Here is a 13,959-nt window from a genome sequence, read left to right on the forward strand (position 1 = left end):
TCATAGCTTTTATATTTCAGTGATCTGACTGTATGTCTTTAGAATGACATTGTACGGTAGGTGTGAAAAGCCAGATATGGCTGGTTTAAATGCTAAAGGATTAACATTACACATATTTTACTAACACTGGAGTCTGGTGCAGCCCCTCAGCTTACCAGTCCTGGTCAAACTGTCCAACCCATGCCAGTATGGACAACAGATGTTAAATGATGATGATGATGATGATGATGATGGATATTAATATACTGATATCAGGTTCACATATTGGTTAATTCTTTCGGAAAAATGTATAGGTACAGTGGGATAAAAATCAATAATGTTAAACTGGTAAACTTACAGCTTTGCTTATCAGTAATGCTTCTAAATCATTCTATATCATCATCATTAGTTAACGTCCACCTTCCATGTTGGCATGGGTAGGATGATTTGACGGGATCTAGCAAGGCAGGAGCCTGCACCAGACTTCCATGCCTGTTTTGGTAGGGTCTTTACAGCAGGATGCTTTTCCTAACACCAACCACCCCACAGAGTAGACTGAATGTTTTTTACATGGCACAAGCACAGGCGAAACAAATGTCTTGCTGTAGAGGAGGTATATGGTTACCCAGTAAAAAAGAGAGAGAAAGAGAGTGATCAGGAATGAGGACAGAGACAAGTGTGCTGCAGCCAGAGGGAAGAGCAGGAGAAGGAGAGAGTGGGAGGCAGCAAGAAAGCAGGAGAGAGATAGTGGTAAAGTGCTGGGCATAGCCACAAGGGATGGGGATCAGAATATAAAAAGGATGGTCGAGTAAAAGAAGAGAGAGAGAGAGAGAGAGTTGGTGGCAAGGGCCAGGGTATACCCTTGAGGTATGGAGGTCATAATATAAGTGGCAGGACATTGTCAAAGAAGTGTGAGTAGAGAGTAGGGGAGAGGAATGCAGTGAGTGGTGAAAACCTGGATATATAGAGGGGGTGGGGGCTACCAGAGAGCAATATATATAATTATATAAAAAAAAATTTTAAGATGTATATACTTTAAATTTTATGTACAATGAAATTTAGAATATGTTTACTAATTATTTCTAGCTCAGTTTTGGCTGGTTCATTCAGTTCATATTTAGGGTTAAATTCTCCATTTGAATTTCCTGGAATGAACATATGCAGAAAAACTACATGTGTATATAGCATACATACATAAAGAGTAAACATATACTCATGTACTAAAAAGACCTGTACATCCATTACATGAGTGCAAGTCTATCTACACACACATCTACTTATATGTACATACTAACTCATATTTACAAAGTTCTGCAACAGTTTTGATTAAAACAAAAAAGCCATGACACTTTGTTAAGTGACCAGTTGAATTTAGTGAAGAACTTCATTAAATCTCAAACAAAAATAGACATACCAAACAACTACTTACCAAATAAATTACCAACACAACACCCAGTTAAAATACCCAAAAATCTTCAATTCACCTATCATAGGAACTGCACAGTAGTGGTAGAAACAGTAAAGAAAAGCAACTGCATGTTTATAAGGAAGTAGTTGAAGTATGGTGAGTTAGCCTTTGCCAATCAGCCAAATTAATTTGTGGCCTTTTGTCTGGTGTTGGGTGTCTAGGGTGTAGATGAATGATACTTGTATACAGAAGTTTAGAGTAGGGTAGTATCGTCTGCACAAGAATGTGTGTGTAAGTGTGGTTAACAAACAACAGAAAGAACATTAATCCACAGACAAAAGAGTGTGGGAGACATAGTAAAACCTTGAGATATATGGGAATTGATTAAAGTGGATGTCAGAGAGAGTTTGTTAGTGAATACTACAATGAAACTGCACGGCAGAAAAGTTTTGAACCAAGAAATGAGGGATCAAAGGAATATGTAACTGAATATAGGAATCAAATGCATGTGATGTCCAAAGCAAGGCATACAATGGGATACACAGTATGCATTGCAAGAATTTGTGAGCTTAATTATTAAGTACATTTTTAATTTTATAGTTAGAAGTATAGAAAAAGCAAAACTCATCATGATGACAAAAGAGACAAAATGAATATATAACATTAAAGCATAGTCAAAACATTTCTAATTACATAAATCTTAGGAAGACAATTAAATCAATCAAAATCATTTTTACCATCAATATTCTATCTACCATCCAAGGTGATACCTAGAAAATCGTCATCCCATTTTATTTTCCAGTGTCTGAATAATTAATATGCTGGACTCATAAGGCAGTGAGCTGGCAGAATTGTTAGCACACAGGGCAACAAAATGCTTAGTGGCATTTCATCTGTCTACATATTCTGATTTCAAATTTTGCCAAGGTCAACTTTGCCTTTCATCCTTTCAGGGTCGATAAAATAAGTACCAGTAGAGCACTGGGGTCAATGTCAATACCTCCCATTAAATTGCTGGCCTTGTGCCAAAATTTGAAACCAATATACTGGACTCATGACTTATTGAAAAATAATTAAAACATGAGAAATGTCTTTACCATAAAACATATAGAAGAGTGAATAACTTACACACACTCATTGACATGTGACTCAGCTAAAATAAGAAACATGTGATACTGGTTAACACACAATATGTTACATCTGTTACAGAAGTAAGCTAGTCTTTGCCTTGAGCCACTCAATCACAAATAACAACTAACTGATACAATGATGGAAGAAAAATGATGATATCAAAGATAATTAAAATATGATCACAAACTGTTTCAAACTATACAACTACATTGTCTTGCACATGCCTATACACATGCTCTATCCTCTTTCATGTCATGGACATGCATGGATAAATAAGCACAAAATATCATTTTATCACCTGACCAGACATTCACATATGCACCAAAATATGTACGACAACAGACTCTATAGCCACAAATCATTATAGTAGACTACAGTATAGTATATTTGTTACTTAAAGTGCTTTGATGTACTGACTGGATTTTTCAGCCTTAGATTACAAGCAAAGATATTTTCAGATAAGTTAAAATCAATATATCTTAGTAAAAAAACAATATTTTTAGCAGTTAAATTATCTATATTTCCATGCCTACTTTTCATCTATTATTTCTAATTTGGGATTTAACCTGCAATTTTAGAACTGCTTGTGTAAAAGTTTTATTTTTTCAATGATATTAATAATAATATTAGCTAAAGTTTCTCAGCTTAGATATAACTATTATAACTATTGCTTTAACTACTTCTAATCTTTGTAGAATCTTTAGACTTGCTCCATTTATTATAAATAATATCCTGATTGACAATAGCAAATCACTATTAATAAAAAAAAGAGCACTATTATTCATATTCACATTTCCAATAAATTAGACATGTATTCTAAGTGTTAATATCATCTTCTATATTTCATTCTACATTGGGTTTAAAATGGTATATTCTCCAATCATTCTCCCCTGTCTCTTTCTCTCACTCTGTGCGTGTGCGTGCATGAGGACAGAGAGGGAGAAAGAAAGAAAACCCAGTATAGAATGAAATATGGAAGATGTTATTAATACTTAGAATACATGCAACTCAGCAACTATATTTTAGTGTTTCAGCTACAGAATACTCCCAAAGCATCAAAAACCTATGTTAAAAATACATTTTCAATATAATTCTTGCTAAAGGATAGGTATATGTATATATATATATAAACATATTATATATATATATATATATATATATATATATATATATACACACACACACACATATATGTATGTGTGCAGATATATATATATATATATATGTTATATATGTCATCATCATTTAACATCTGTTGTCCATAGTGGCATGGGTTGGATGCTTTGACCAGAGCTGGTAAGCTGAAGGGCTGCACCAGACTCCAGTCTGATTTGGCATGGTTTCTACAGCTGGATGCCCCTCCTAATGCCAACCACTCCGAGAGTGTAATGGGTGCTTTTACATGCCACTGGCACAGATTCCAGTTGCTTGACACTAGTATCTGCCACAGCTATGATTTCACTTGGCTTGAGGGGTCTACTTCTCAAGCATGGCATATTGCCAAAGGTCCCTGTTATTTGTCATTTTCTCTGTGAGGCCCAATGCATGAAAGGTGCTTTTCATATGCCTCCAGCATGGGTGACAGTAACATGACACCGGCATCCGACATGACTACGATTTCACTTGGCTTGATGGGTTTTCTCAAGCACGGCATATAGCCAAAGGTCTGTCATTAGTCATTGCCTCCGTGAAGCACAACATTTGAAGATCATGCTTTACCACCTTGTCCCATGTCTTCCTGGGTCTACCTCTTCTACAGGTTCCCTCCACAGTTAGAGATCAGCATTTCCTTACACAACTATCCTTGCCCATATGATCACGTGACCATACCAGCACAGTCATTTCTCTTGCACACCACATCTGCTGCCTCTTATAACCAACTTTTCTCTCAAGACACTTACACTCTGTTGTATTTACACACTGACATTGTACATCCAGTGAAGCATGCTAGCTTCATTTTTTCAAGCCTACACATGTCCTCAGCAGTCATGGCCCATGTTTCACTGCCATGTAGCATAGATGTTTGCACACAAGCATCACATAGTCTGCCAATATGTGTACACACACACACACACACATATATATATATACACACACACACACACACATGTTTTTACAGCTGGATGGCCTTCCAAATGCCAACGACTTTACAGTGTGAACTGGATGCTTTTTATGTGGCATCAGCACTGGCAGGCTCACCAAGCAACTTGCAAGACAAGGAATTATGAAAGGGGTAGGAGCATTTGAAGAGAGGAATACATATCAGAGGATGAAAGGTTAGAGGGTGACAAAGAGACAGAAAGGCAGAAACAGGTGTCTTGCTATAGTAGACAGGGCATTGGACAAGCTGATCCAGTATCAGATGATGAAAGGTTTGAGTGTGAGAGAAATAGGGAGGCAAAAATAGGTGTGCTGTTGTAAAGGAGATACGTGGCTACCCAGAGTAGGAAACAGCAAAAGTATAAGAGAGAGCGGGAGAGAAATGGTGACATGCCAGAGTATACTCACAAGTAACAAGGATCAGAGCATAGATGTGATGGTAGAGTAAAGAAAAGAGAGGTATGAAGGTCTTATCATCATCATCATCATCGTTTAACGTCCACTTTCCATTCTAGCATGGGTTGGATGATTTGACTGAAGACTGGCGAACCGGATGGCTGCACCAGGCTCCAATCTGATCTGGCAGAGTTTCTACAGCTGGAAGCCCTTCCTAACACCAACCACTCCGAGAGTGTGGTGGGTGCTTTTACATGCCACTGGCATGAGGGCCAGTGAGGCAGTACTGGCAACGACCTCATTCGAATGATTTCTAACATGCCACCAGCACAAGTGCCAGTAAGGCGACGCTGGTAATGATCACGCTCAAATGGTGCTATTTACGTGCCACTGGAATGGAAGCCAGACAGCTGCTCTAGCAATGATCACGCTCGGATGGTGCTGTTAGAGTTCCACTGGCACAGGTGCCAGTCATCGAATATGATTCAATTACGATTTCGATTTCAATTTCACTTGCCCCAACAGGTCTTCGCAAGCAGAGTTTAGTGTCCAGTTAAGGAGAGGTTGGCATGGGTGCCAGTCATCGAATTTGGTTCGATTTCGATTTCAATTTCACTTGCCTCAACAGGTCTTCGCAAGCAGAGTTTAGTGTCCAGTTAAGGAGAGGTTGGCATGGGTGCCAGTCATCGAATTTGGTTCGATTTCGATTTCAATTTCACTTGCCTCAACAGGTCTTCGCAAGCAGAGTTTAGTGTCCAATGAAGTAAAGATACGAATAAGTGAGCTGGCTACACCCCTGACAGAGGCCACGGATTATGGTCTCACTTGGCTTGCCGGGTCTTCTCACACACTGCATATTTCCAAAGGTCTCGGTCAAAAGTCATTGCCTTGGTGAGGCCTAATGTTCGAAGGTTGTTCTTCACCACCTCATCCCAGGTCTCCCTGGGTCTGCATCTTTCATAGGTTCCCTCAATCGCTAGGGTGTAGCACTTTTTCACACAGCTATCCTCATCCATTCTTGCCACATGGCCATACCTGCGCAATCGTCTCTCTGGCACACCGCAACTGATGCTTCTTAGGTCCAACTTTTCTCTCAAGGTACTTACACTCTGTCGAGTATGCACACTGACATTCCACATCCATCGAAGCATACTGGCTTCGTTTCTTGCAAGCTTACGCATGTCCTCAGCAGTCACGGTCTATGTTTCACTGCCATGTAGCATGGCTGTTTGTACACATGCGTCATACAGTCTGCCTTTTACTCTGAGAGGCCTTTTGTCACCAGCAGAGGTAAGAGCTCTCTGAACTTTGCCCAGGCTACTCTTATTCTAGCAGCTAGACTTTAAGCACACCCTCCCACACTACTAACTTGGTCACCTAGGTAACGGAAGCTATCAACTACTTCTAGTTTTTCTCCCTGGAATGTGGCAAAGGTTGTTTTCTGCACATTTTCAGTGTTTATTGCTCCTGAGCATCTGCCACATGCAAAAACTATCTTGCTAGTTAGCCTTCCTTTGATATTGCTGCACCTCTTATGTGTCCATAGCTTACACTGGGTACATCTTATAGAGTTTTTACCTACGCCTTTTCTACAGATTGAGCAGGGTCATCTACCTGAAGGGGTTTGTGTTTTGTCTACCTTCCTACTTATTAGGACTTTGGTTTTAGCTAGGTTGACTCTAAGGCTCTTCGATTCTAGTCCTTGCTTCCACACCTGAAACTGTTCCTCCTTCTGATAGTGACTCAGCAATTATATATATATATATATATATATATATATATTACAATATATTACAACCTAGAACAATTATTTTAAAGAAAAATTTAGTAAGAACACAATACCCATGTAATTCCAAAGTCCTCCTTTTTCTTTAAGTTATAACTTTTTCTTATTGTGCTACTGATGAATACTCTTTGACAACTCAGATTCTTAAAATGAATTTATTGTCTTTCTGTATGAAACGATCGCCTAGTGAATTGAATAAATATTTTATACCATATTAACATCTAATCTCCTCCATTTATTAAAATATTGAATTTGTTGAACTTCATTCTATAACTTAAATCATATACGGTGGTGCATCAGCATGGCCGCAGCTCTGAGCTAAAACTTTGAAAAAAAAAAAAAAAATATATATATATATATATATATATATATAAAGATGCATTCCAGAAATTTTGAGGCTGTTTTTAGAAGAGGCAGTTATAGCTGTTCTACATTACTATAATTTTAGTATATCATTACAATACATGTAATAAGCTGACCTATCAATTTTTACTAGTCTAGATTGAAGGAGGCAGCTGTAACAGCACTTTGCTTATTACAGCTGACTAGTTTTCTAGTTTGCAGAATGCAGTCAGTATGTGAAGACAATTTGGAAGCTTACTATGCAATAAAGTTTTGTGTTAAAGTGAGCAAAAATGCTACAGCAACTCATGAAATGCCCCAGACAGCTAATGGATTAACTTGTATGCATCAAGCATTTGTTTTTTGCTGACACAAGAGGCCAAGCAAAACAAGTCCACTGAGAAGCTCATGGCGATCCCCCTTTTCAAAAGCAATTGCATTATCTACATTCACTGGGGTTCCCTCTGGCCAATAAAGAGTACTTTATGGAAGTTCTGAGGGAGTTCAGGAAGAGAATTTCATTGCTAAAGACCAGAGCACATGCACCAGTCTGCAATTCCATCCAAATAATTGACCAAATACTTATAGAAATGGGCATCTTACTCTCTCTACAGTCCATACCTTACTCACTGTGACTTCTGGTTGCTCCTTGAGCTGAGGTGGAAGATGAAGGGTTTCCTTTGGAGGGTTTCCATGGGGCTTTCACAGGGTCGCTGGAGCACTACAAATGCATTGAAGTCAGGGGATCCTTTGTTGAAGAGGATTAGAGTTTTGTATGTCTTTGAAATTAATAAACATCTCTCCTGAAAAGATCTCAATTTGCATATGTATAGATGTATTCTTTTACTTGTTTCAGTCATTTATCTACAGCCATGCTGGAGCACTGCCTTAAAGGCTTTTAGTCAATGGAATCAACCCCAGGACTTACTGTTTGTAAGACTAGTACTTATTCTATTGCTCAAGTGATAGCAGGGGGACAAACATATACATATACACACACACACACACATATATATATATATATATATATATATATATATATATATATATATATATGACAGGCTTCTTTCAGCTTCTGTCAACCAAATCCACTCACAGGGCTTTGGGCAGCCCAAGGCTATGGTAGAAGACACTTCCCCAAGGTGCCACACAGTGTGACTGAACCTGGAACCATGTGGTAGGGAAGCAAGCTTCTTACCACACAGCCACGCCTGCGCCTATGTACATGAATGTATGTATGTATGTATATGTTGGTGTGTGTTGCTACTGCTTTGCCTCGACTTTGTTTCCAATCTTCTGCGAAAACATTTCTGGTCATGGGGTATATTACCTTACATGGTAACAGGTGAGGGTTGGTGAAGGAAGGGCATCTGGTTGAAGAAAAGCCATCTCAACAAATTCTATCCAACTCATGCAAGCATGGAAAAGTTAAATAATGATAATGATTGTGTGTGTGTGTGTGTGTACACAAATACACAGATCAATTTAATCAGTTCTGTCTTGTCCATTACCTACAAATTTGGCTGTGTTACTAGATAAAAAAGTTTTTGTATGTATGTATGTATGTATGTATGTATGTATGTATGCATGCATGTATGTATGTGTGAAGGCACATGGCCTTCTTTTGCCCCTTTTTATTAACCCATATATATATGTATGTATGTTTGTATATATGTCTATATATATGTATGTTTGATTATATACATGAATGTACAAATGTTTGAAGCCACCTCCTTCTAGAATGAAAGAGCTAGTTTTTAACAAAGAAACAAAAACTCTGTCATTGGAATTTGGATATCAATGATAATTGTTACATATCGAACATTAAGAATTTCTTGCATATTTTTACTGTTCTGCTTACAGAATGTATCTGTAAAGTTTGTGTTTGCCAGTCTCTTTCCTCACTTGAACATCCTAGCTTCTGCAGATTGAAGCTTAGACATTTACTAACATAACTGAAGTGCACCAATGATTACAGATATGAATATATATTTATAATCAGGGTAGAGGAGTTACAGGTTTCAAAGCAGTTGTCAATAGATATTCTTTTTCTTGTTTCAAATAACTCTACTAGGCCTATTATGTTTGCATGTGGTAGAAATTTTGATGAGAATATTCCATGAATATTCCTTGTGTTGCTATGTATTCTATAACAACGGTGTTGTTTCCATTTACCCCAGGGCAGTCTTTTCTGTGGTTGACTGTGTATTGTTTTAACATGATGTTTCGGAGGGAGCTGAAGGCTTGATGACATTTTTGGACAGCTGCTGATTACTTGTGTTATCTGCTAATCAATACCTACTGTTGCATCTTGGAGAGGCTGCATTTCACGTTAATATTGTCACATTCTTCTAGTTTATGAGAAACATACCAATGCATAATTGAGGCAAGTAGCGCATTTCGCATCAAGATCATTGTTGAGATATGTAATCCCTGCATATCCAGGTTCATATAGGAGGTCCTCAGGAAGTGAATGTTTTTTAGAGTTCATTTATTTTTGCTGTTATTGTTTAGCAGATGATGTCTCAGTGATATCATATGGCACTTAAAAGCTGTCTGCACGATCTGAAGCCTTTTCCTCCCACTTTTCTTCTGCGATAGAATCTGCTGATATTGTTGTTTCTGTGGAAATTTGCAGTCAGTGTCAGGTTTTTGTAGATTTTGATGTCTATGGAGAAGATTTCCTCTATAAATCAGTTGATTATTCCAAATGTTGGTATCAATACAGGTACTGTAAATGCATTGTGTGATATTGTATTGTTATAAGAGGAAAACTTTGACTGCAATATCTTTTTGCATCTGGCATGATATTCTTTGGTAACTCTATCCTTGTTTATAGTATAATATATTTTCATCAATACCTAGGTATTTGCAGCACTTGTTTTGTGAAACAGGGGGAAAAAGAGAAAGATACAGATCACTGATGTACATATTTAAGATTTAGGAAATAGTTTTACCCCATTCAGTAGTTAAATTTGAACATTTCTTTTGTCTAAATTCCATCCCTATATCAGCAGAAAATATTGTAATTAAATTCAGCTGTTTCTTAGTGTTGTAAGTATTTCAGATATAGACCTTTAGATTACCCACAAAAACTTTTTGGCTAATACAAATATGCCTTGCTGTTGCTGAGCCTAGGACATGGCCTTTGGATCTTCATAGAGGAAATGCCAGTGGATTTAGGGCCAAAGTAAAACAGATGTGCCAACAGACTATCACCTTGAAATACTGAACATTAATAAAATCAGAGAAATCATTCCAATTTCAATGCAAGGTTTTATGGGCCTTTCAACAGCAGCAGCTAATGCAGCAAGTGCATTTGCCAGTGACTTCAGTTGCCATGAGCATGAACTAGCATCAGATGCCTTTCTATATTCAAACCATACTATCACAAGGTTCCTGCAGTGTTTTCTTACTTCAGATATTACAGAAAAATAAAGTGTGTGTGTGTGTGTGTGTGTGTGTGTGTGTGTGTGTGTGAATGTATGGATGGATAGATAGATGGTTGTGTGTATGTATGAATGTATGGATGGATGGATGTGTGTGTGTGCATGTATGTGTGTATATATATATATATATGTGTGTATTTACATGCATGTATGTGCGTGCTTTTATATGTATGAGTGTTTGTATGTGTCCAAGCATTCATATGAATGTATGTACATCTACAGGTATGTATCTATGTATACAGGTATGTATTTTATTCTTTTATTCTTTTATCAGTTTCAGCTCAAAGCTGCAGCCATGCTGGGGCACTGCCATTATTTGATGAAATAAATCTAATAAAAGCATGTCAGTTTAAAACATACATACATGTTATATTGGAGATGTGTTAAGCATGAACTGTATAACAAGATATAAGAAGTTGCTGATTGCCTGAAAGCTGACATGTAGAACAATGAAAATTTGAAATGAGAGAATTTACATTAATCTAAGAGAATTTGGAGTAGGTGGAGAGAAAGAAAAGACTAAAGAACAAAAAGATTTGAGTTGCATTTTTCATAGGAGTTCTTGGTACTAAAAATATATAGCTAATCTAAATTGAATAATTTCCAAAAATTTTTGTTTTACAACAGAAATTACAACCTAATTATTAATTAAATTTCATTTAATTTGGAGAGGTATTACTTATTTTAACAAGTCACATGGCCAGATCAAGATAAAATTAATTAAATCAATTTCAGTGACACATAAAGTTTAACAAAGTCAAGTAATTTCCATCATGAGTTATTCAGTAACATACCAAACTATACGAAACAAAATAAAGTACCAGTCAAGTACTGGAGTTGATGGTATCAACTAACCCTCTCCTCTCAAACATTTTATCAACCTTTCAGGGTTGATAAAATAAGTACTAGTTAAGCACTGGGGGTGATGTAGTCAATTAACCCCCAAAATTTCAGGCTTTGTGCCTATAGTAGAAAGGATAATAATAATAATAATAATAATAATAATAATAATAATAATGATAATGATAATGATAATTATTATCATTATATAAGGCAGTGAGCTGGCAGAATCATTAGCATGCTGGGCAAAATGCTGAGCAGCTTTCCATCTGTCTTTACATTCTGAGATCAAATTCCACTGAGGTTGATTTTGCCTTTCATGCTTTCAGGGTTGATAAAATAAGTACCAGCTGAGCACCGGGGTTGATGAAATCAACTCACCCACTACTTAAATTGCTGGCCTTGTGCAAACATTTGCAAAAAATTTATTATTATTATTATTTTTGGTGGTGGTGGTGGTAGTAGTAGTAGTAGTAGTGTTTTTGTTGTTGTGAAAAGCTGGCAAGATCATAAGCACATCAGGACAAAAATGCTTAGTGGCATTTATTCCACATCTTTATGTTCTAAGTTCAAATACCACCAGAGTCAACTTTGCCTTCCATTCTTTCAGGGTTGATAAATTAAAAGTTTCAGTCAAAGACTGGGGTTGATGTTTTAACAACTAATTCCTTTTCCTCAATATTACAGGCCTTGTGCTAAAGTTCAAAATAGCTATTATTATTATCATTGATGTTGTTATTGTTATTATTATATTTTATTGTTATTAGATAATTATTTTTAACAATAAAACTGTAAATATAATATCCTCAGAAAATAATCAATAAGTAAAATAAAGAATTCAAAATTATCTCTGCTATTTTCTTTAGCTTTATATCTTATTTCTTCCCACTTTCTCTTTCTGATACACATTAGATTTTTAGCATGAAACAAAAGAAAGACTACAGTATGCAAATAAACAAATGAACAAACAAATGAATGGAGATAATAAGCACATACACTAGAGAAATCTCACCGTTTGATAACTACTTTTTTGGTATTAATTTCCTTAACTTCCCCTCCTTGACCTGTCTTCCAGAAATCTTCCTGAGAAGTAAAAAGATTCTACAGAGAGCAATTGCTAGTAGAACCAGGCTGAAGTATGTTCACATTAGCATTATACATGTTGCAAGTATGAAAGTATGGCAGATTAAATCATTTCGCTCCAAAACATTCTGAATTATTAACCAATAGAGCCATTTAATATGAAACCAATTGATTTTTTTTCAAAGAAACACAAAAGATAAATAATAAGATTTTCAGGAATATTTTTTTAATAATGTATAAAATGTCACTAATTAGTTGCAGATTACATCATATATGATTCATAGACATATTGAAATTACCAACATAAATACAGATAAATGCTTAAATATATTTTGAAAATAGTACTTCATGACTGAAGAATGTATACTAAACTCTGAATTTAAATGTTTCATGTTTGAATTTTTCTTGAGGTTGATTTCATATTTTGTACAATTGCATCTACAGCAGTAAGTTTTAAATAAGTTAGATATAGGGGTAATGCTAGCCTAACTTCTGGCCAGAATTCCAAGAATGTGCTTCTTCTACAGCTTATAAGGTTAATGTCTCCAATAAAATCCACCAATATTTGCCAAGAGTTTTTAATGAAAGGATGTTTCTAGATCAACGGATGTCACATAATAATTTTTTTTTTACCAGACATAAAACACATTTTGCAGGAGACATTATAGTTGATGGATAATGTTACAGACAGATATTTTATTCATCCCAGAGGATAGAACACAAAGTTGATATGAGTGAGATTTGAAATCAGAAGTACCAAATGAAATACAGCAATATCTCATATCTAACATTCAATCATCTTAAGTCTCTTCAGGACTCTTGATGATAATATTTTAACCACTATATACCTCATATGTCCTTACCAGTGCTGGATTAACCATTAAGCAAAATAAGTACATGCTTGGGGAATCAAAGGAAGTGGTGCACCACAGGAATGGTAAATGGTTTACAGCACAAGAAAAAAAAAAATCACTTGTTAAAATAATATTTGAAGTAGCTTATATGATTGGAAATATAATTATCAGATGTGTTATGTAAGATTAATTTTGAGGATCTGATCAAAGACTTTGCAATTAAAAAAAGGGAGGAGAAAACTTTTCAAATACAAACAAAGTGGAAGTATACAAAAATAAACATTATTTTCCATCTTACTTTTTTGCTTCGTTTTGAAAAATAAAAATTTATTTTATGGTTTATTATTGTTTGTATTTTGAATTACATAAATATAAAGGGGCACCAAAATCTTTTAAGTGCTTAGGGTCTTTATGGGTCTTAATCTAGCCTAGTTAAACCCCACTGGGCAGCAAACAAATTTGAACAAAAATTAAATATAAGTCACCGTATATATTCAACTATATGTCGCACTCTTTTTCTTTCAAATTTTTACCTAAAGTTGGGGGTGCAACTTATAAGCACATCCTATAAAAAAGATCTTCTGATATTTT

The 13,959-nt window shown here is 35.9% G+C and overlaps 1 protein-coding gene across 6 annotated transcripts in view; it reads right to left on the bottom strand.

Moving 5' to 3' along the window:
* Nucleotides 1-13,959, bottom strand: part of LOC106883271 (allograft inflammatory factor 1) — a 123,600-nt gene that overhangs the window by 16,465 nt on the left and 93,176 nt on the right. The window contains exon 7 of one of the 6 annotated variants that reach the window (XR_016245203.1): nt 12,444-12,562. The exons of 2 other annotated variants lie outside the window; for them this stretch is intronic. Coding sequence is in view for 3 of the 4 variants with exons in the window: in XM_014934216.3 (XP_014789702.1) it covers nt 12,444-12,532 (89 nt within the window). In the remaining variant the exon portion in view is untranslated. Of the gene's footprint in view, nt 1-12,443; nt 12,643-13,959 lie in introns of those variants that run through there. 3 more of the 6 variants (XM_014934217.3, XM_014934216.3, XM_014934218.3) reach the window with 3 other exon arrangements.

The sequence above is a fragment of the Octopus bimaculoides genome, chromosome 19, assembly GCF_046866305.1.
Source record: "Octopus bimaculoides isolate indiv1 chromosome 19, ASM4686630v1, whole genome shotgun sequence".
NCBI classification, from domain to species: Eukaryota; Metazoa; Mollusca; class Cephalopoda; order Octopoda; family Octopodidae; genus Octopus; species Octopus bimaculoides.